Source organism: Brachycentrus maculatus, unplaced genomic scaffold (assembly GCF_059751285.1).
Source record: "Brachycentrus maculatus isolate JH-2025_06_01 unplaced genomic scaffold, ASM5975128v1 h1tg000299l, whole genome shotgun sequence".
Taxonomy (NCBI): Eukaryota; Metazoa; Arthropoda; class Insecta; order Trichoptera; family Brachycentridae; genus Brachycentrus; species Brachycentrus maculatus.
In genome coordinates, this window is record NW_028281050.1 from 1,725,580 (window position 1) to 1,748,998 (window position 23,419).

At 30.2% G+C, this 23,419-nt stretch overlaps 1 protein-coding gene across 1 annotated transcript in view; it reads left to right on the forward strand.

Annotated features, from left to right (window-relative positions):
- LOC148304912 (uncharacterized) overlaps nucleotides 1-23,419 on the forward strand; it is a 103,468-nt gene that overhangs the window by 53,799 nt on the left and 26,250 nt on the right. The window contains exon 3 of the mRNA XM_088267576.1: nucleotides 1,497-1,660. Coding sequence (XP_088123702.1) covers nucleotides 1,497-1,660 — 164 coding nt within the window. The remainder of the gene's footprint in view (nucleotides 1-1,496; nucleotides 1,661-23,419) is intronic.

Consider the following 23,419-nt stretch of genomic DNA (forward strand, 5'->3'; position numbering starts at 1 on the left):
AACCGTTGTAAAACGGGTTGCCATTTTTATAAGATTGTGTTAACAAAAAAACATAAGTAAAAAATTGAATAAAGAAAAATCTCAAACGTCCAACCAATACGACGATACCAATTACGGGCGCAGACAGTTAAAAGCGCCAGTACAAAATAATTACTCTTATAAGCAATCAGTAAGTAACATTTAATTTTCGTATGGTAAGCTGTATTTTTTTTACCCTAGAGCGTTTGACTCAACGCGAACGGTATTACAAACCTATAAAGCCAAATAAATCATGGTATTTTGTTTGTTTTTTGTTAACAAAAGGAATGTTTTACCCGCGAGATGTTACGCAGAAGAAAAGTAATTTATGGAAAAGCTGCAATGCATAAATTAGGACTCCGTTGCTACCGTACCGCAGTCGCAAGCACTCCCGATAATTGAAATGTGCATACTGTTGTTATCAGGAACGACAGTGCAACAATAGTTTTCCACTCGTGTTTTTAGAAAACTGGGTACATTTTTTTTCTTGTATAATGCCATGTAATTCTTATATTAAACATATTTCTTGTATAAACCATAATCGTAGTCGTACAGGAGAAAGTGACCAACTAACAAAACGTAAAATATTCAGGAGGGCCATTTAAGTCACTTTTGCTTTGCAAAAAAATGCAGTTAGTCATTTTTAACAAATCAATATAATATACTTGCAAGTTTAAAATCGGTTTGGGATTTTTTCAGCTAGTAAGATATCAAATAGTCAATAATCACGTTTTTGTAAAATATGCACTTGGTCAATTTCTCCTGTATGACTACGATATGTTATTCTAATATTATACTTATTTTTTCATCTTACACATTTTTTAAATATGTTAATTGTAAAGTTTATTTTTTCTTATAATTGTGTATCTTTTTTTGTTTGAAAATGATGCGGAATATACTAAAACACATATCAAAATAGATTAAATGATATGTACATTGGTATTTACCAAGTCCCTTTAAATAAAAATATATGAATGGATACTACCGCAAAGTAACAGCCAAATCAATTAATGAAGTTCGCTGGTTACTTTACTTTATAATTTATACTTGAAGCAGTAAAATTGAAAAAATTTCCATTTTATAATTAAAATCTAACTTTGTTTTAAAATCACTATTAATATTTTATTATAATGTCTACCGGTTTCGAAGCTAACTGCTTCTTTATCAAGACTGATTAATCAGTCTTGATAAAGAAGCAGCTTCGAAACCGGTAGAAATTATAATTAAGTTATAATAAAATATTTATTGTGATTTTAAAACAAAGTAACAATTTCATTCTACTTTACTTTACTTTGCGTATGGCTGCTTCTTCACCCATATGAGCGGTGTCTTATAGGATTAGAGTCTTGGCTCCAATTTTGTCAGCCAATCCACCTCCTGTAGAGTCGCCTCATGGATATCCCTCATGGAACCTATTTGGTTATTATTTTTCAATACGAAACTGTGTGTTTATATATTTTTTAATTTTTGTATTAAAGCTCCCGGTGTGAGGGTGGGTTCCCTGGAGGCCGCAGCCCTGCAGCTGGGGGCGCTGCAGGCGCAGGCGCAGTACCCGCCCTCCGCCCTACAGGGGGCCCGGGCGGCCTCGCGCTCCGCAGCCTCCTGTTTGGTCACCGCGGTCCAGTACACTCACGGACAACAGGTAACTATATAACATCGTCTAAAGGTCAACCATTTTGATTGTAAATAAAAATAAGACTTGACAATGGCGGAAACATCCTCTCACCGGGTGACTGCCAAATGAATAAAATTGTGTCGGGTTGTGGTTTCGTGGTTAGTGTCGTGAACTCTTGAGTCAGAATTTCTTAGTTCGAACCTACTCTATCACAATTCGATACCTATTTCTAATAATGAGCCACTTTGACTCACTGAAATAGTATGAACTTGAAGTATTTTTGTAAATAAAAAAAAACACATCTAAGTACTTCTCTTTTTTTTTAAATAACAAAAAAATATTTGAGAAATCAAAATATAGGACATTTTTGTATTGTTGGCAATTCTTAGCCAGATATGATATTGCATATATAGTGTAGACACGTACCAATTGTCATGGAGCGATGTACGGTTAAAAACGATCAGAAATTCCAAAACTGTTTTTTGAAATAATTTAATAATTTGAATCAAACAATGATTTGAGTCTATTTACATATTTATTTTATTTATAAAATCATAACATCAAAAATCCTTTCATAATTGTGAAGCCTCGTTGGGGTATTTTTAAACATTTTATAATGTAAATGAACATTTAGTCTCAGGATTTACTTAACGAAGTTTTGATTAAAATGTTACTACTATCGTATAAGTTTCAAATAAATGTTCTTTTAAGGAATTTTTTCTATTTTTTTTGAAGAAATATTGATATAAATATTAAATAATAGGTAACATAATTATTTTGTAAGAAAATATATTATAATAATTACATTTACTCTAAATAAAAGGTAGTATTGGGGAAAAATTGATCATGTTTGGATGGTCGGATAATTTTAGGGTTTCACCCGATTTGTTCTAATTAATTATACTTTGATAAAGGTCGTTTATTCATATCCGAAGATCTGGCAACTAAGCGATAGAGTAAGATAATATGAGAGGAAGAAAGAGAATTTATGACAGCCAGCCTTTTATAATCTCGTCATAATATGAATAGAGTCGCGGTTTATTAAAAAAAAGGATTGCCAGTAACAAAAGATAAATAATGCTCAATTGGTTACAATTAAGTACTAAGAGAAAGTTAAAATCACTGAACACTTTTTTTTGTAAATCTAAACGTCTACTTTTAGGAAAGTTTGAGATGAGACTGTAAAATTGATTTAAACTTTATAAAATAAAAACAACTTAGTTTTAACCACTTTTTATTATAAGTAAACTTTAACCTACCGGTTTCGACAAGAACCTTGTCATCATCAGGGTTTATTAAATTCTAAAACATTAAAAAACTCATAATTAATTACCTTACCAAAAACTTCCACACATTTCTTTATAAAATTAAAGTTGTTTAATTTTATAAAGTTTATAACATGTGCCAAAAAGTATCTGCGAAAATCAATTGAAAAATGTTAAATTTATTTTTGAAAGCTGTAACTGAAACTAAAATATAAGTATCATGTTTTAAGCAATATTTAATGTAACACATTAATTTTTCAGGTTAATTACATGTATACATAAAGAGTTTCATGTTACAAAGTCAATGTATTATGTTTGTCAACGTTTATTATAGTATTGTAGTAGGTATACGAAAATAAAGTGAGTTTTGGTGTACAAATTTCACGATCTTGTATAAAACGCTTTGCTTGTTTCGGCAAAAGTATAAATTGTATTTTACAGTGAGCACGGATTTACGAATAACGAAAAAACAATTCGGCGCAGCAATTACTGCGAAACTAGGGTCCCGACAACTATCGATTTCCGAAGTTATTTTTAAAATATTTTTATGTGTCAACCTTTAACGAATTTAATAACCCTTTTACGATCACTAAGTGCTTAATACATATCGCTCACTCCTTTCAACAACGTCATACATAAAAAAACTGGATTTTTCAGGAGATCATTTTTAAAGTTTAAAAATATAATTCAAAGTATTAAATATCAAGCCACTTATTGAACTTTTTACTATGCAACAGATCTTTTGAGGTAAAATATGAATGTTTTTTCTCCATTATTTAGTACATTAAAAAAAATATTTATCTATTTTCTTCAAAATACAAAAACAACATTTTCTGCCCTGTAGCGGGTACATATTAAGTTAAAAATATGCCGTTTTTGCTGGGATATAGTACATTTCCAGGGCATTTCGAAAACATTCACAACTGAAAATAGACGATTTTTGATATATGACGTTGTTGAAAGGAGTGAGCGATGTGTCAGATTAGAGCTTAGTATAGATATACCTGTCATAAAAGTATTTATTTTGTAATAAAAGTATATAAATATAAAACATGTAAAAAACAAACCAAAAATTTGAAAAGGGTCGCAACTGAGATATATTTTTTTAATTACCTAACGTCCAAGTGAAATCTAGTAACGGCTTATGCAACACCGTTTATCATGGCCCTACTTACTTGGGCTCGAAGATTGTAAGTTTTATATCCTTTACAAACTCGTGAATGGATTTACGTTTAAAGTTATTATAATTTCATGTAATTCATTCAATTTAAATTTACATATCCAGTTTACATATCAAAACATGTATATTAAAGGTATTTAAGGTAGCTGAGTTTCACCTATGTTTAATTGTTATTTTATATTATATGTATATATATATTGTACATATATATATATATATATATATATATATATATATATATATATATATATATATATATATATATATATATATATATATATATATATATATATATATATATATATATATATATATATATATATATATATATATATATATATATATATATATATATATATATATATATATATATATATATATATATATATATATATATATATATATATATTTAAATATATATATATATATATATAAATATATATATATATATATATATATACACGCACATATTTATAGTAGGATGGAAGATAAATCTAAATAAGAATATGTTAGCAAAGAATTAAGTATCAATTTTTAATTATTTACAAAAGTTAATTGTGTTAATAAGAGTTACCTTTAGTTTAAGAATTAACTAGTTTATTTAAAATTTATTATATATTTATAAGGTTAAATAATAGAAAGCTAGAAAACCCTTTAAAATAACTCTAAATGCTTAAATCGCAAAGCTCAAGTGCTCAAAGAAAACCATAAAATCGAAGTTAACCGAATCACCTTCTAGAAAATAAGCCTAACCGGATCTAGACCTTTTGCCAGCGCGTTTATTAAACAGGAAATGAACGACGTAGTGTGCAAAGCGGCTGTGTTGAGATTTTTTCCAATTTTCCGATAAGGTTTCCGTTCCAGCGACCACGAAAGGCTTCTGATTGCATCTGACGGGTATTTATTTGCGTTTCTATTTATTCCCGCGTGAAAAAGTGGGTCTGGCAGCTTTTTACCTTGGACGATTCATGACGTCGTGGGTTTCGATACAAAGCTATAAAAAAGTTTACCCCAAAAATTTATATCGCAATTATTATGATTTACAGATGCGCACTTTTTAACGTAAAAAGCGATACAATATATTTTTATTTTTTATACTAAAATAAAAAAAATTACATCATTGAAGGTTGAAACAGGTTTGAATTCCACATCGGTAATTTTTTTTTACTGAAAAGCTCGCCAATGTGCATATATCTGTACAAGAAGTTGCAAGTGAATAAATAAAATTAATAAGTACATAAATTAAAACTTAAGTTTCGCGAATGATAAAGGTATATTTTCTTATATTCTTTTTTGACAATCTCAACAAAGATGAAGAAGAATATGAAAATCTGGACATTTACAGGACTTACGACCGTCATAGGCTTTGTTGAGTGATCATTTTACACACGTGTAACATTCACCAATTCTTACCATGATTGACAACCACACTACTATTTGGAACTCCTAGATAAATTGGTAAAACTCGTGATACAGTACATGTGAGTTCACAACAACCATCTTCGTTGGAATAGGGAAAGCTTTTATTTAAGCTTTAAGTAGTCGGGATGATCGGAGAGTATGTGTGAGGAGATATATGAGTGTAAAAGAGGTAAATATTGTTTGCAAAGCCAAATTGGTGTGGTGTTCTATTCTCTTTGCTTACCCATGCGAAGAAGCATTGTGATGGTTATTTAGTTGTAGTAGTCAGTTGACGTAAAGAAAGCAAAAAATAGCGGATAACACTGCTATAAGTAAGGGGAAAGTAATGAAGGAAGAATTGTAGTAAGATTATGAATTTAGAAGGAGAAAAGAATCAGCTACACCAAGGCGCTCGGGGTTGCGTGCCTGAACTCATAAAGTTTGTTTTATTATTATTTTTAATTGCACAATTTAAACAGCGCTGTTTTTTTTAATCAACCCAAGGGCGCTTTAGTATTTACAGTAACTACAGTATTAATCAATGTATCCCCTTGAGGCACAACAGGTAGATATCCAATAAATACAATCTACGTTTTTGATGGTAAATTGATTTGAGGAAAAATGTTTTATAACTTTCATTTTATCATTTTTTAAATAAAATTGTGATAATAATTTCATTTTACAAAAATGTTTATTTTGTTTTAAGATAAAAAAAATATATTTATATTTAGATACGAATGAAAATACCTAGGGCTGTATCATGAATATAAGCGTTATCAGAAAAATAGGTAACCTTGTTCATATGCGTACAAATAGACATAAAAGTTGGAAATTGGAGACGAAGAAGATGGCGAAAAACGTGGTATGATGAAGTTTTTCAAAGATTTGAAAAGAGTCAGGCCAGGAGTTGAAATAATCGGCAGATGTGTATGAAGAGATGCATGAATGTGGAAGGCGAAGATTTATACAGCATAGATGTGTGGCGTTTTACTCTACCTACCCCTGCAGTTAGCGGCGCGATGGTTAGTTAGTAAGGCTAAATATGACACAGTAAATTATAATTATAAAATTTAAGGAATTGAAGCGTAATTCAGCATATTTTTTTTATTTTTATAATATGAAATAAACCAGCTTAAACAATAATTTTAAACAGATTTTTTAGGTGTAATTTTAATTTTTTTAATTATTTCTAAATCTTTTCTTAATTGCCTATTTATGAGTTATGTTTTTTTTTTAACAAAAATTTCAAATATTATTTTTAACATCTCATCAAAGATGGAGAAGAATATAAAAGTCTGGGCATTTACGGGGCTGACGACCGTCATAGGCTGGTCTTAGACCGTCTTCTTCATCTTTGATGAGATATCAAAAAATAATATGATAAATATATCATTTGATTGGAAATAATCCAGATTTGTGAATAAGTATTTGGACACACTCAAAATGTTGTAAACAATTTCAAAATCACTGAGTATTATTCCCCACCTTGTACATGTCATTTTTACGAGCATTATGAAACCCCTACATACATACAGCTAAATATAATCCATACCTACACGTCAAATTTTTATCCGTCGGAGAAACAGTTCATTTGCCGATAACTCATTTGTAAAGGTAACATGCTCAGAATATAGCGAACATTTTTGAAACAGAAGGCTTTTGCATGTCACAAACATGTGGCTGAGAACGATATATGCTCGTGACGTCGTAGTTACGTCATATCGCGTAGTAAATTTGGTTCGGCAAGTTTAATAACTTTACATCGTTCGAGACTAAAGGGGTAATAAACGAAACGTTTCTTTATTATTTTTTGACATTTCAAGATACATGAAGAAGAAAATGGAAATCTATGCGTTTACAGGGCTTACGAAAGTCATAGGCTGGTTTAAATGATCACTTTACACATGTGTAACCATCACCAATTCTATCAATTCCACGATTGACAACCACTGATATTTTATTTATTGTTTCGGCATTAATCATTAATCATTAATCATTTAATCATTGACAACCACTTTGATCGAATTCTTGAAACATCTACATATATTGATCAAAATCGTAACATAGTATGCAAGAGTCAACTAGAGGCATCAATGGTGGAATAAGAAAAGCTTTTATTAAGCAAAGACTCTTTCATTTGGATGTGAGGTCCGAATTATGGATTATATTCACATACTTGAGAAACGCTTGAAAATCATTTTCAATTTTATTAGAGCTTATAATTTGACCAGTTGATTTATTTACAGCATTTTGAGTGTGTCCAAATACTTGTGCACAAACCTGGATTGTCTTCATTTAGGAGTAATTGTTTTTACAATATGTTTTGATATCTCGACATAGAGAAAGAAGAATTTGGAAACACTCAAAATGTTGTAAAAGGTTTCCATGTTTATGTAATCTCACAAGTACATATGTACATGAATTTGGTTTTATCATTACTGTTTTAATTTCAACATCTTTGTCCGCCTCCGTAGTGTAGTGGTCAGCACGCTCGGTTACCGTACTGTAGGTACCGGTTTCGATTTTGATGTACGGTTCTTGAAGTACGGTTTTATAGTGGTATAACACAAAGTGAACGATGAATGATATGGAGAGTGGTATACATATTACCACACCACAAAGTTAATAATGCTTTAAAAATGCTAAATATAATAATGAATTCTTTAAATATTTTTTTCTATTGTTTTATTCTATACTCCGGCCAAAATAAAATAATGCTTCGGTATTCTAATGATGATAGGTTTTTTATTTTTATTTCTATCTATATTTCAAATCACCAATCCTTACTTTTTTTAGATAAAATGTATATTTCTAAATAATTAAGTAACTAACTAACCGTCACGCCGCTTCCTCGCAGGGGTAGGCAGAGAGAGTTAAATGCCACACCAATCTGTATTTGCACATAATTTCGCCTCTTCCATATTCATACATCTTCTTATACATATGAACATGACATGACCACTTTCAAGTATAATCATGTATATTCCAAAAAAAAGTTTTTTTTTAACGTCATTACTGTTATTAATATTTTGGTATTCATTTTCAACTAACCAACTTAGAAAAGTCCTATTAAGACAAAAAAAAAGTTTGGCTGCCCTGGTGGGAGTTAAAATATGAACTAAACATATATATATATATATATATATATATATATATATATATATATATACAGTATCTACTCAATGAATTAGGGCCACGCAGAATTTCGCGCAATTTCTCAATTCAAACAGGAATAACTCAGAGAAAACCTTGAATAAAACAACCTTGAATTTTATTTACACATGAACACTTTATTACGCTTAAATTATGCATACACTTTCATATAAATATAGTTAGTATTTAGTATTTCCACCTTTGGCAGAAATAACTGCCTCAATTCTTTTTGGAATACTTAAAATGCACTGTTTTATCATGTTTTTTATTTCTTCGTCTTCTGACCAAATTTTTTGAATATTTTTTTTTAGACAGTCTACTGTCAGATTTGGAAATGAGTATACCTTATTTTTTAACATGCTCCATACGTTTTCTATAGGATTAAGGTCCGGAGAATTTCCAGGCCAGGGGAGCAAAGGCAGATTTTTGTTAGAAAAAAAATTATTATTGATTTAGCCCGGTGGCAAGGTGCCCCATCCTGCATGAAGGTGTATGGACCTTCTGTTGGGTCGAGTGTATGGTAGAAGGGCAATAAAATTCGTTCGAGGACCTGCTTATAGGAATTTTGGTTCATTGTTCCTTCCACGAAAAACAACGGCCCAGGTAAATTGTTAATAATACATGGCCATATCATTGTTGCAGGGGGTGTTTGATAACTTTTACCACACAGGCCTCATTGTAACGTTCCATTGGTGTTCTCCTGACGAATCGACGGCTCTCTGTCACGGCTTCTAACCGGCACTCATCACTAAAGATGACCTGAAAAATAATGAAAATTTAAGTTTAATTCAAATATATAAGTTTATTTACTAAAATGATATGTTGAAAATTACATTTAAATAAATACCTTTTTCCAATCATCTACCGAGTAATTTCGATGTAGCCTGGCCCATTTTAATCGATCCGCTTTCATTCGTGGTGTCAATTTTGGTACTTTTACAGGGCGCCTGCATTTCAGATTTACTTCGTAAAGACGTCGCCTCAGTGTTGATACCGATATATTTATACCCTCTTCTTCCAATTTTATTTTTAATGTTTTTGCTGATGCACTACGGTTTTCTAAGGCACTTTGAACGATTTTTCGATCAGTCCTCGGTGTTGTTTTTCTAATCCTACGACAGTTCTTTCGCCGATTGCTGGTGGCGGGTGACTGATTTTTTATTGATTTTGAAATTCTGTCCACTGTTTGACGAGAAACGTTTTCTTTTTTTGAAATTTCTCTATTAGATAGTATTCTTAATTTCAGTAGCACTATAACACTAGACTTTTTTTCCTCAGAAATGTCTTTACTTTTTCCCATTTTGTCCTTTTCAAAAAAAACACTTGTGTTTACAAAAAAAAATTATAATTTATGAACTAAAATTAAAAATTAAGTTTTTTTCACAAGACACGATAACTATATAACCTCTCTAAACAAAGCAACAACCAGAACTGAAGAAACTTCACTAATAAATGAGATAGGACTATTTTTTGAACTTTCAACTATCTGTCTACCTGTGCTAATTAGGGACCTTTCTCAGAAAAAGGGTTTGAAATTTTATAAAGGCTTAAATTATCCAGGTATATTTTACATATTATTGAAGGTAATATACATGATATTAGATGTCAATAGAAAACTTAAAGTATTTATGTAAAATAAATATAATAATCCAAAAGATTTCAGAGTATTCAAAAAAATAATGGGTGGCCCTAATTCATTGAGTAGATACTGTATATATATATATATATATATATATATATATATATATATATATATATATATATATATTTATATATATATATGTAAATATTCAATATTAGTTTCACGTTGAAGCCAAAATCTTCACTTTAACATGAATCCGGTACACGACAAGCATCGTGAACTACGTTAAAACACTACATATTTAATATTAAGAACCGTACTGACGTAGATAATATGGTGGAGATTTACAGTTTACTGTTGTAGAAAGTCTGACATTACTAAACATTTTCAGAAGCCTGAAACCGAGTCTTTACTGAAAAGTTGTTAAAACTATATTGTATTCAATTTGAGTTAGTTTGAGGTATAAACTATTATTATAACTCACACTTTAATCTGTCTTTAGAGAAAAAATACTTTCATCATTCTCGAAACTTGAGTTTCAATTAATTAGTAATTTTATTTCATTTATTTACTTAAAATACCATTTATAGAATATATACATGCACGTTGGCGAGCTTTTTAGTGAAAACGTTTTTTTTAAAGATAGGGAATTCAAACCTGTTTCATTTTTATTGATAGCTTTTTCAGGTGTACCTTCCGATTGAAGGAAAATACTTTACTTATAAAAAATATAGACAATCTGTAAAGTAGTATTATTGTAAAGATATGTACGAGTGACGAAATTTTAAATTGCGTTAAAGCATTAGCTTTTTATAATCGTATAAAAATAATACTCAAAGTTACGGTACACACATTTTTCAACAAATCAAACGATTATTCTCAAAAATCATATTCATCGTGTCTTAAAAAAATAACAACGCATATCACAGTGAAATGGACCATTGTTTATACCATACGAAATTGCAAATAACAAACACTCTAAACCAAAAAAACAACCACTCCAAAAAAAACAACAACAAAAAAGTTTCTCTGACCACATTTGGTTGAAGAAACTTTGAATACTAAGCAAAAAGGTTTAATATTTAAACTGTCCATGAAGTCATTAATATTGAAACTATATGCAAAAATCTATTAATAAATGGACAATGGAAGTAAGTTAAAACGACATAAATTGTGTCATACGGTCACATGCATGTCTCTCTTTATTCTATTGAAAATCCATTACACAAGTTATAAAGTGATCACTCAAGCCAAACAGATGCCAGGCCATATGCCTGTTATACTTGGACTTCAATTTTCTTTCGTATAAACAACAACAGAAGCTTCTTCTCAAATGAGATGCCTATAAAATAGTCTTCAAAATATATTTTTAGTATTACTATAAATTTCTTGGCACAGGAAATCATAATGAATTTGTATGAAAAATATTATATTTAAAAAAAAAATTATAGATACGATCAAGAAAAGTATTACCAAGCTTTGTAGACAATGATTCCATTATAATTCCAACTGGATATAAAACAGCATGCTTAAGTATCTATTGTATATATTCTCTCTCAAAATGGACATATCTTTTTCATTAAATTTATTAGTTAAAAACCAGCAAACAGAGGATAATAATGCGAAGATACACACCCTTGAATAAGTCGTTTACATTAAATTGAATTAAGGGAGAGAAAAAATGGCAATTCGGCGAATTTATTGTCATGGGGGCTTGACGATTCAAAAGAGAATATTATTTTGGGTTTTGTGTGGAGAAATAATGAGATTTTTTTACCTTTATTAAAGAGAATGAAAAGAATAAGTAACTAAAATAAGGCGCATTTATATCCGCGAAATTCCTTTACAAGTGTCCCAAATGGGTGATGAAAATTTAATGAAAACAATCTTCCCGTTTACATCCTTGTTTTGAATGTATACCACGAGATTTGAAGACAAAACGTCACGAGATACGAAAGATAATACGTATTTTGTGTCTGTTTAAACACCCCTAAAAAATCTGATCTACCTAAAATGGGTGTAAATATGAATGAAAATATTTAATTTTGAGTTCAACTGTGAATCCCTCGGCCATTTTAACACCTTAAAACCTGCGGTACTGAAAATACAAATCAGGTATGCGATTTTGAGTGCCATAGTAATTTTTTTCCTTTTGTTACCTACTATGCTTTCTTCATTTAATATCTCATATATCAATATTTTTTCCCCCTGAGCACATTTTCTTTCAAAATTTATATTTCATTATATTCCAATACTGATCCAAAAATCTGGCGATGACATTACCTTCTTAATACTCAACGTTTAAGTTAATACTATACCATACGTGCCATCAGATATTATTATTGTAATATCACCTAAATGACCGATAAAAATCGATGCGAACGGTAACCCACTAACCATTACCTTACCATTAAATCCTCTATTCTCAAGTTATGCATGTGTATTCTTTCTTTTGTGTATGTATAATTTTTGATGACGGCTCTAGAAAGTTTTCTGGGTAAGAAAACTCACCAAACTCGTCTAAGAACTGAGCTAATGGCAGTCGACGGATATTTAAAGTAAAATCAACTGAACGCTCTGAAGAAATTCTAGTTGAAAGTGGAACTTCCCTCGGAGGAAGATATTACATTATAAAAAGGATTCAACCGGATTTGAGTCCTGTCAGGAAGTTGGCGGTTTTTAAAAGGTTCGAAATTTCCAGCGTTATGGTAAAGTGGAGACATTTTACGCAATCTGGGAAAACTTCAAAATAAGCTTTTTCAAGTTTGAAGCATAATGCTATATTTGTGTGTGTATTTTGGGATAATTTAGATTGGTTATTCCTGAATTCTATGTCAAATAAGGCGAAGTAAGTAGATTAAGGTAAAGTCAGAGTTGATTGAGTTTTACAATGTCTGCTGTTAACAGGATGTAAATGCCTCTTCTGTGAAAAGACAGTTAATCATCCAACAAAGCTGTTGTACAAACCAGATCATAGTAGAATGAATAGAAAACAAGCACAAACAATTTAACGTCCCTACGCTAACACTAAAACACACTTTAATTATTGATACATACATATATGTATATACGAGTCTATGTGAAAATCCCATACAAAACATATATATATATATATATATATATATATATATATATATATATATATATATATATATATATATATATATATATATATATATATATATATATATATATATATATATATATATATATATATGTTTATATATATTTATATATATATACATATAAATATATAAATAATTTGTAGGAGAAAATCGTGAAAAATCTAAAGCAAGTACCATAATAGCAGAATGTATAAATAAAACAAACAAAAAAAATCCTATTTGCTTTGGGAGAGTTTTTTTTAATGTTTTTCTGTCCAATGTTAAAGTTTAAATCACCTTTTACTTTGTAATTGCGTCAGGACGTCAGATTGAATGTATGTACCTTATCAAAAACACAATACACTAGGGTTTGTGTTATTGGCCCCCAGACAGTTATTGGCCTATTTTATTCGTGGCAATTTTAAGAACGTTGGAATATTTTGGATAGTAGTGAACGGAAGATATTTGAAATTCAGAGTACCTACCTAACAAAGTTAAAGAGCTTCAAATAATCTAAGCTCCTGAAAATTACAAACACGAATTAATTTGAAACAATTTCAGTCACAAATGACCGGTATGTTTTATTTATATTTCTCTGCTGTATTGTATTACAAATTGGTTATCTTCCAAGAAGATAGAAACCTGACTGTTTTTCTGTTATAATTTAATAAATTAAGTAATTTATACAAATTAGATAGATTAAAGATCTTTTGTTGGCACTTAAACATAAACCAAAAATGAATTAACATACACATATCGCTCACTCCTTTCAGCAACGTCATATATCAAAAAACTTTATTTTTCAGGAGATCGTTTTTAAAGTTAAAGAATTTAATAAAATGTTTTAAAAATAAATATCAAGCCACTTATTGAACTTTTTACTGTGCAACAGATGTTTTCAGGTAGAACCTGAAGGTTTTTTATCAATTTGAAAAGTATTTTTTATATTTAAAAAAATAATCAAACAATACTTTTCTTCAAAATGCAAAAACAATACTTTCTGCTCTGTAGCGGGTAAATATTATATTATTTTTTGACATCTCATCAAAGATGAAGAAGAATATGGAAGTCTGGGCATTTACGGGGCTTACGACCGTCATAGGCTGGTTTGAGTGATCACTTTACACACGTGTAACATTCACCAATTCTACCCATTATTGACAACCACGCCACTCAAATTCTTGGAAGTTCTATATATATGAACCAATTTAGAAACCTTGTTCATGAATCTCTAGAACTTCACTAGAGACATCTATTGGTGAGATGTAAAGAAGCTTTTTATTAAGCAGAAACTCTTATATTAATTATGTAATTGGAGATAATCCAGATTTTGTGAACAAGTATTTGGACACACTCAAAATGTTGTAAATAAATTATCTGGTCAAATTATAAGCTTAATAATAAAAATGAAAATGGTATTTTCTGGCGTTTCTCATGTGTGTGATTATAATCCAGGTTTGGATCTCACATACTAATATAAGAGTTTCTGCTTAGTAAAAAGCTTCTTTACATCTCACCAATAGATGTCTCTAGTGAAGTTCTAGAGATTCATGAACAAGGTTTCTAAATTGGTTCATATATATAGAACTTCCAAGAATTTGAGTGGCGTGGTTGTCAATAATGGGTAGAATTGGTGAATGTTACACGTGTGTAAAGTGATCACTCAAACCAGCCTATGACGGTCGTAAGCCCCGTAAATGCCCAGACTTCCATATTCTTCTTCATCTTTGATGAGATGTCAAAAAATAATATGAAAATAACTCCTGTAATTGGAGATAATCCAGATTTTGTGAACAAGTATTTGGACACACTCAAAATGTTGTAGGTAAATATTATGTTTAAAATATGCCGTTTTGCTGGGATATAGTACATTTTATAGGCATTTTGAAAACATGCACAACTGAAAATTGTCGATTTTTGATATATGACGTTGATGAAAGGAGTGAGCGATGGCAACTAAGTAATATTAAAAACATATTGAGATGTTCTTCCCCTGTAGGTAATAAACAATGTATTTTAACCCCCATTTTACCTTAAATGTTATAATTTATGACCAATTCATAATAATTATTCTATACAATGACGTAACGTACTTCCTTTCCTTATTTCTTAATACATAACAGAGGAACAATTAGTAATTATTTATTGAATTATATTAAACGTCTGCTTCACAAAAATTATTCAATAATAGATTTATCGTTTTCTTAGATGCTTTGTCAGATGGTTTTCTAAAGATATAAATCGTTATTAATGTGCATGGTATCCGAAGTAATAACCTCCAAAATCTTATATTTTTTTTAAATTTGTTTTTGTTTATATTTATTTAAAGGAATAACCCGCAAAGCCTGTATTTAAAAAAAAATCTATTTTTTATTATAAACAAAAATACTACAATTTTATACTATTAACATGGTAATAATTTGTAACGTATTGAGAAATTGATAATTGGTGTATTTGGCACCTCACTGGATCATCCCTTTAAAAACATGATAGGAAATTACCTAAAGACAAGGGGATCAGTCCCATGCACCAAATTCTTCGATATATGAATAAAATATTTTTGATAGAATTCAGTTGACAATTATTTTTTGCAAGAATCTTGCTAGATGTTGCTTCAAACTAGTACATAAATAAAACATTTGGATATTGTGCTCATTTCTTTTGAAAAAATCAAGTGTTATGGATGATTAATAATATGAGTATTTAAAGCTGTCTCACCGCATTTGCATATCTGATACAGAAGCATCTAGGCTTCTTGACAGACCCTTTCTTGCAATTTTTTGTTTGTTTTATTAACTTGTTATACGAAATTTATAGAAAATGTGAATCACAATTGTTTCCCAATTTAACTGTGTATTGACATTTAAAATTGAGAATCGGATATTGAACTAACTACGAATTCTTTTCACTGACTATACCGGGGTACTTCTAGAAAAATTGGTAGTGGTTTTATTAACTTGTATTTGTTTGGATTGGCAGTGACAGGGTTGAAAACATTAAAATGTAAAGATATGAGTAGAATGGTGAACGTTACACAGGTGATTAAAGTGATCACTAAAGCTAGAAGACAGCCTACTGGCCTTGAAGACCTTCATCAAGCTATGCAGTCAAGTGGATGGAGAGTCTGGACATCCGCCTGAAACACGGCCTGATGGCCAAGAAAACTTTTACCAGAGCCATACGAAAAGTAAAATACTCGTAAGTTAATCCAGCTACTGACAGGACGTAAGCCCAGTTGATAATTACTTCCATGTTTCCTTCCCATAAAATTTCTTTCATCTCTGAGTAATCTCCATTTCCATCACATTTTCTAATAAATGTTTTTACACGAGATTGCTTCTTTTGATTTCATATCGTGACTCGTATTTAGAAACGTAAATTTCGTTTATTAATTTAATGATAACAGTGTTCGGGTAATGAAACGGTTCATTTTGATCATTAAAATACTGCTTTATTAAACAATATTTTACTAAGAGCTTAATATTTATGGGTTTTTGATAACCGTTTTGTGGCAGTCAGAACATTTTCATTGAAGACATAAATTATCGAGGCAATAATATATTTTGATGGCTTAAATGTTTTGGTCGTGGGTTACCTCCTTCTCCGAGCAGATGGAGGTAGCCCACACCAGAAATTCGACTTACATAATTTAATTCCCGAGAAATGAAATACAATATCAGGTTATAAAACTCACTGATAATTAACCATTAATTTTTTAATGTTTTATTGAAGCCAAAGTTTTAAAATAATATGAACATAATTAGCTTCAAATTGCAATAAGTATTTTTATATTTTTTTAATTTTGTACTGATATTTCTTGGTGGGACTGCATTGTATGTAATCTAAATACTATATTTTTTTCACTTTTATTTTATTTGGCCAGTGACCGGGTTTCGTCATAACCAAGATCATCAGTAAAAGGCTAAACCAAATTCTGTTGTAATTCTGTCAAAAATGTTGTAAAAATAACAAGCAGGGGTTGGAAACCATGAGATTACACAATCATTATGATAAATGAATTTAAATAGAGTTTTATAATGATAATGAAAAATAAGATAAGGGTTTGCATATAAGATACTACTTAAAACCCTTACCACACATTTTATATGTAATTATTTTTATAATACCCAACTTTAATACATTTAATTAAAATTCAGTCTATTATCCCGATTAAAAATTCTTTGTTACCCACTCCCAGTACCTTTGAAATATTAAAATTATTTTAATATTTAGTTAACGTTATTTTGTAAAAAAAAAAACAAATAAATTTAATCGGGCTTAGTGAAAACATACCGTATGAAAACAGCAAAGAAATAAAAGAATACAATTTAAAAACACGCTTAAAATTTAAACCTAATGGGTATTTCAAATAACGCTTAAAATAATACCGTTTCGTTTTAAATTATCAAAAAAGTATTAAAAATATTCCCTTTAAACGATTTAAATTATAATGGCTACACGCCCGAAAAGATTAAAAATTCCAATATGTTCGTTCTGTACTTATTTTTAATTCTCTTAACGGGAATATGATTCAAATTACGTATTCTGTCCACCCTGCCGCTGTTATCTTTCGGATTTTAACCCAAAATTGTTTTGGCCGGAAATACACGGGGAGTCAAAAGTGCGGGACCTGAATTTGATAATTTGTATGATTGGTTGGATTAATGTAGTAACTTGATGTGAGAGGAGAGAAAACCGTATTTATTAACAATAATTTAAGTGTGTTTTTTTATACAAAGATTCATAATTTTTTTCTGAAATCATGTGAGTTTTTTGCCATTTTTTTTTTTGGTTTTAACAAACCAATTTTTTTTTTCTAAACACAAATGACAAAGAATACAAATTTCTCCGCTTTTATGACCTGTCATAGATTGATTTAGGTGATACTCTATATACGTGTAACATTCGGTATTTTACTCATGATTGACAACCACATAGTTTAAGAAGTTATATGTATAATCTTCAGCGTCATCTATGATTGTAATGAGTAAGTTTTTTACTGGCAGAAATCTTTATTAATTAAATGAGGATCCCTTGTGAATTATTCTACATACATCTTATATGGGTTAGTTATAAAATTGAAAATCCTCTATAGAACTTCATTGAAAAATACTATTTAGTATGTAACGTCCAAGTGACTCTGAAATCTAGCTACGGCTTAAACAAAACCATGTATCGTGTTCCTACTTAGGCACCCGCGAAGCCTCCACTTTTAGAAACTTGTCAGCGGATTGGATAGTAAGGTTAAGGAAGGTAAATATTAAAAAAAAATACCCTGACTGATAAAAATAAGTTTTTCTTGAATTTATTTTGCAGAGCGGGAATCGAACCCGCGACGCCAGTTTTGCAGTTGAGTATCCACTCAACTGCGTCAAGGTGCTTGTCAATGATAAGGTGTTAAAATTTACCATTATTTTTATTGTAAACAAGCCCTTTTGGAGTTATTTTTTTTATTCAATATACCATAGCTAAATCCATTGTTAGCAGTCTAACTAATACTCGTTTATCAGATATTTTAATCAATATGATTAATTTTTAAAATCACAAAAATAACATCAAATTGTTATTACTTCTATTTACAAACATGTTTTTAGCAGTATCCTGAAGGTATTTTTTTCTCTTAATAGAAAAAGGAATACTCTAGAATTGTATAGATTCTAGGCTATGGTATTCTTTATTTGGGTACAAGATGTCACTCCCTCTTTGGGTTATAAAACAGAAAAAGTAAATAGGAAACATATTTCCTACCCTTATAAGACTGTCATTTTGTGGAGAAGTAAATGTTGAACCTATAAACCTCGGCGCGTTTTCATTTTCTTTTCCCGAAAAATTGTTTCTGGTTTTCTTTTCAGCTTATACCCTTACTTTTTGCTGCCAGTTTTCAGCAAGCAAGAAAAAATCAGCATGATAGTGGTATCTTTACATTCTGAAAACTGAAGGGAAAATTTACAATATCTAAAACTATCCCTTCCTGGAAATTTGATATTGTGAAATTATGATTGTTTACCTAAAGTCACCTACAGGTATAAGTATTTTTTGTTGGCTTTTCAACATAAATGAAAAAGAATATGGGAGTCCGTGTATTTATAGAGCTTGCGATCTATCAAAGGCTAGTTTAAGTAAACACTCAATACACGTATGACGTTTACCATTCTACCAGCGATTGACAATCACATTACTCTTATTTTGGAATTTTTTATATGGTAGTTAAAAGCCTGTACATATGCACATACATGCGTTAACTCGAAAATATGCAATTTTGACTTAATAAAAAATACACTCAGTAGACTAAAATGTCATATTTATGTGGTTTTAAAAGTAAATTCAAATTAATATAAGTTTAATAGCGGGTGTTTTATTCAAACTAAAATCTTTAATTAACAGAGATTATTCAAACAGGGATTTTAGAGTTAACGTTTTTGCCAGTACATATAACCACGACATGTAATTAGAATAAATTAATTTTTATTTTACGTTTTATTATGTAAATTCCACTTTTTCTTAAAATCTACTGTGACACGTGTTTCGATGCATTCCGATCATTTTCAAACACCGTATTTTTTACGTGCGATTTAAGAAAAATGGGTATTTACTAAGTAAAACTTAAATTAAAAATGGAAAGATTTTACCACAAAGTAACTGCCGTATCAATTAATGAAATTAGAATAAATTCATATTATTTTTTGACATCTCATCAAAGATGAAGAAGAATATGGAAGTCTGGGCATTTACGGGGCTTACGACCGTCATAGGCTGGTTTAAGTGATCACTTTACACACGTGTAACATTCACCAATTCTACCCATTATTGACAACCACACTACTCAAATTCTTGGAAGTTCTATATATATGAACCAATTTAGAAACCTTGTTCATGAATCACTAGAACTTCACTAGAGACATCTATTGGTGAGATGTAAAGAAGCTTTTTATAAAGCAGAAACTCTTATATTAGTATGTGAGATCCGAATCCTGGATTATAATCACACACATGAGAAACGCCAGAAAATACCATTTTCATTTTTATTATAAAGCTTATAATTTGACCAGATAATTTATTTACAACATTTTGAGTGTGTCCAAATACTTGTTCACAAAATCTGGATTATCTCCAATAACAGGAGTTATTTTCATATTATTTATTATATAGAATAAATTCCACTACCCTTGTATGTAGACTCCCTCCTTTCGACCGACAGACACGCACACTCGTACTATTTGACGTACTAAATGACATAACTCCAAGGTGAGTAATTAGGGCACCAATACATCATATTTACGATTTCCCGAAATCCGTTTAGCGCAATTGATAAAGCATTGTCGGGGCACAATGCGAAGGTAGATTTTGATAAAGCTGTTAGTGTTTACGTCATGCGAAGAAAATTCATTTATCACACTTAATCCACGCACAGCTGTCAATGCAAATAATACCCGCTCGTGTGTGGGGGGCTTTACTGCCACGTCACTGCTCTATTATTGCACACGTTCGCATGTTCGCGATAACACACATTAAGTACAAGGTAACTGAAAAATATTTAAAAAATTTAAAAAAATTGAACGTTTTTCGCGGATACTTTTTGTCACATTTTACAGACTGTATAAAAAAACTACTTTGTCTTTAATCACTTTCTTGGTACTTTTCTCCAACCGGTTTTGACAAGATACTTGTCATCATCAGGGTTAAACATGAACTGAACATGTCTTTTATAAAGGTTAAAAATAAAACACTTATTTTTTTATTTAGTTTGACTGCCTACATATGGTGGTAAGCGCGCTAGGCTACCATGCCAGAGGTTCCAGGTTGAATTCCCAAGACAATATTAGTGATTTTTCAGTCTTATATTTATTTTATATAACCCTGGACTGGTAACTGAAGTGGAAGGCTGATCACCTTTCCTTCGTGTATTTAACGATCAAAATAACACAGCTTTTTTACGATGCAGTGCCCTATGCACCACAAGGTGCGGATAGTGGTTAGAAGAAGAAGTATATTGTTACGACTAGTTTCGGATGCTACAGATGCCTTAGGATGCTTACATCTATAGGGGATTAGGCGTTCAGTATCGTTTTGTGCAATTTTCTTAAATCGGTTAAATTTCAAACTCAAAAATGTAGATTAAATGTAATAAAACATTTTATACAAACAAACTCAAAATTAATTGTAAGAGTCTTATGTTTGTAACCACACAGTCTCTTTTATATCAATTAAGCTTTGGTTGGAGCTATTGTAATGATTTATGTGTAATATACCAATATATATCTATTCAAGTGTTTAGCCTACCAACGGACATACATATATAATGTTTATAAAATAAATATACAAAAACCAACTCAAAAAAAAACTTGCGTGTTTATATTCGGTGAAAGCAACATAGTGTGCTAAGCAATAAAGCTATATAACCTGTTTCTATTATCCATAGAATCATCAAATATAGAAACTGTGCATAAAAAGAGCTAGCTATTTTTAATGAAAAAAGGGTCAAGGTATAAACAAAATTGAAGAAATTGAAAGAAGATCGTGCCATTCAGCCATTTCACCCTATATTGCATGACTAATTAACTAATTAACATAACTAACATATGAGTAATTCAAAGATTATTGGTTAAATTGATAAGTATTGATAAATATATCATCGGCATGGAAAATCCCGGTGAAACTTGGTAGTAAACTGACCGCATCAAGATTTTTCCGTTATCTATTCTCGGAGCCATCTTGTAAAGCCATCTATGATGAAAACAGTGTCGTTTTACTATACATATCAATATGATACATACACACGAACTCGAGCGGACCGGAGAATGACAGGACTTAGTCCTAAAAAAAAGAAGAAGAAGAAGACACAAACTCTCAGGAGTGTATTATGTAAAAGTTAAGGTGAATAAATAATATAGTATTATTTTAATGAAAAGGATCACTCTTTATTCAAGATACATTTACGAAAAAGGTTTTTACTGCAGAATATATGTACAGATTCTAATACTGGGAGTTTTTTTGGAATAAACAGTCTGACGACCAGCACATTTGAATGAAATCAGCAAATCAATATTTATTGTATGTTTTTGCAATATTTTCTTATTACAAGGGTAGTTTTCTCATCCATGTAATTTGGGACAAGACATAAAGAAATTTGTAATATATTTTACCATTCGCGTAATACGTATTCGGGTATTACGTACCCATAATTTCACGGTATATTTGATAATATGAAAGGATGTCGACATTTCAGTACATCACTTTTAAAATTTAAAATACGTTTAAGAAATGTTATTTTTCATTTCATTTTTATATATTATTATCCTTAGACGTTATATTGAGGGGCCAAATATGACCCGGAATTATATTTATTGATTATACTACAGTTTTTTTCACTCCGAAGGTTGGCAATCATCATGGCAATTTTTATTTAAAGGTGTCTGAACTGGAATGTGAGTGGAAAATGTTATATTTGATAAAATACACATAACTTAATTGAAGAAGCCATGGGTTAGTAACGTTTTTGCTATGCGAGAAAGGAAATGGAAGAAGAAAAGTTAAGAAATAAATATCTACGTTTATATTTGAAGTAAATGGGTGTCTTTTTTTAAATGAAAAAAGACCATTTACCTCAAGCGTTATTTTTTGTTCAACAGCCTTAAGTTCGCTTTTTAAGTTCTCATGTTTTTATGTGTGTGAATAGAATATATTCTTGTTATATTTGTTCACTAAAAGAACTAAGGAAAAAATAACTAATATTGGTTGTTTGCTGGTCCAGGAATGCAGACGTCTGAGGACAACATGGTATTTATTTATCACTTGAAGTTCTCGGCATTTTTCTGTATCCTGGGGTGTAGTTTTTACACTTCAGTTGTTTTAAGTAGGTGCTCCCATTCTATATCTCGTGGATATAGGTATAGTGCCTTTCCTATAGGTATATATATATATATATATATATATATATATATATATATATATATATATATATATATATATATATATATATATATATATATATATATATATATATATATATATAAATATATGTATGTGTGTGTGTAAACATATTTACAATCAAATCAATTACACTAAACTAAGTCCTACTTGACCTTCCTAATGTTTTTTTTT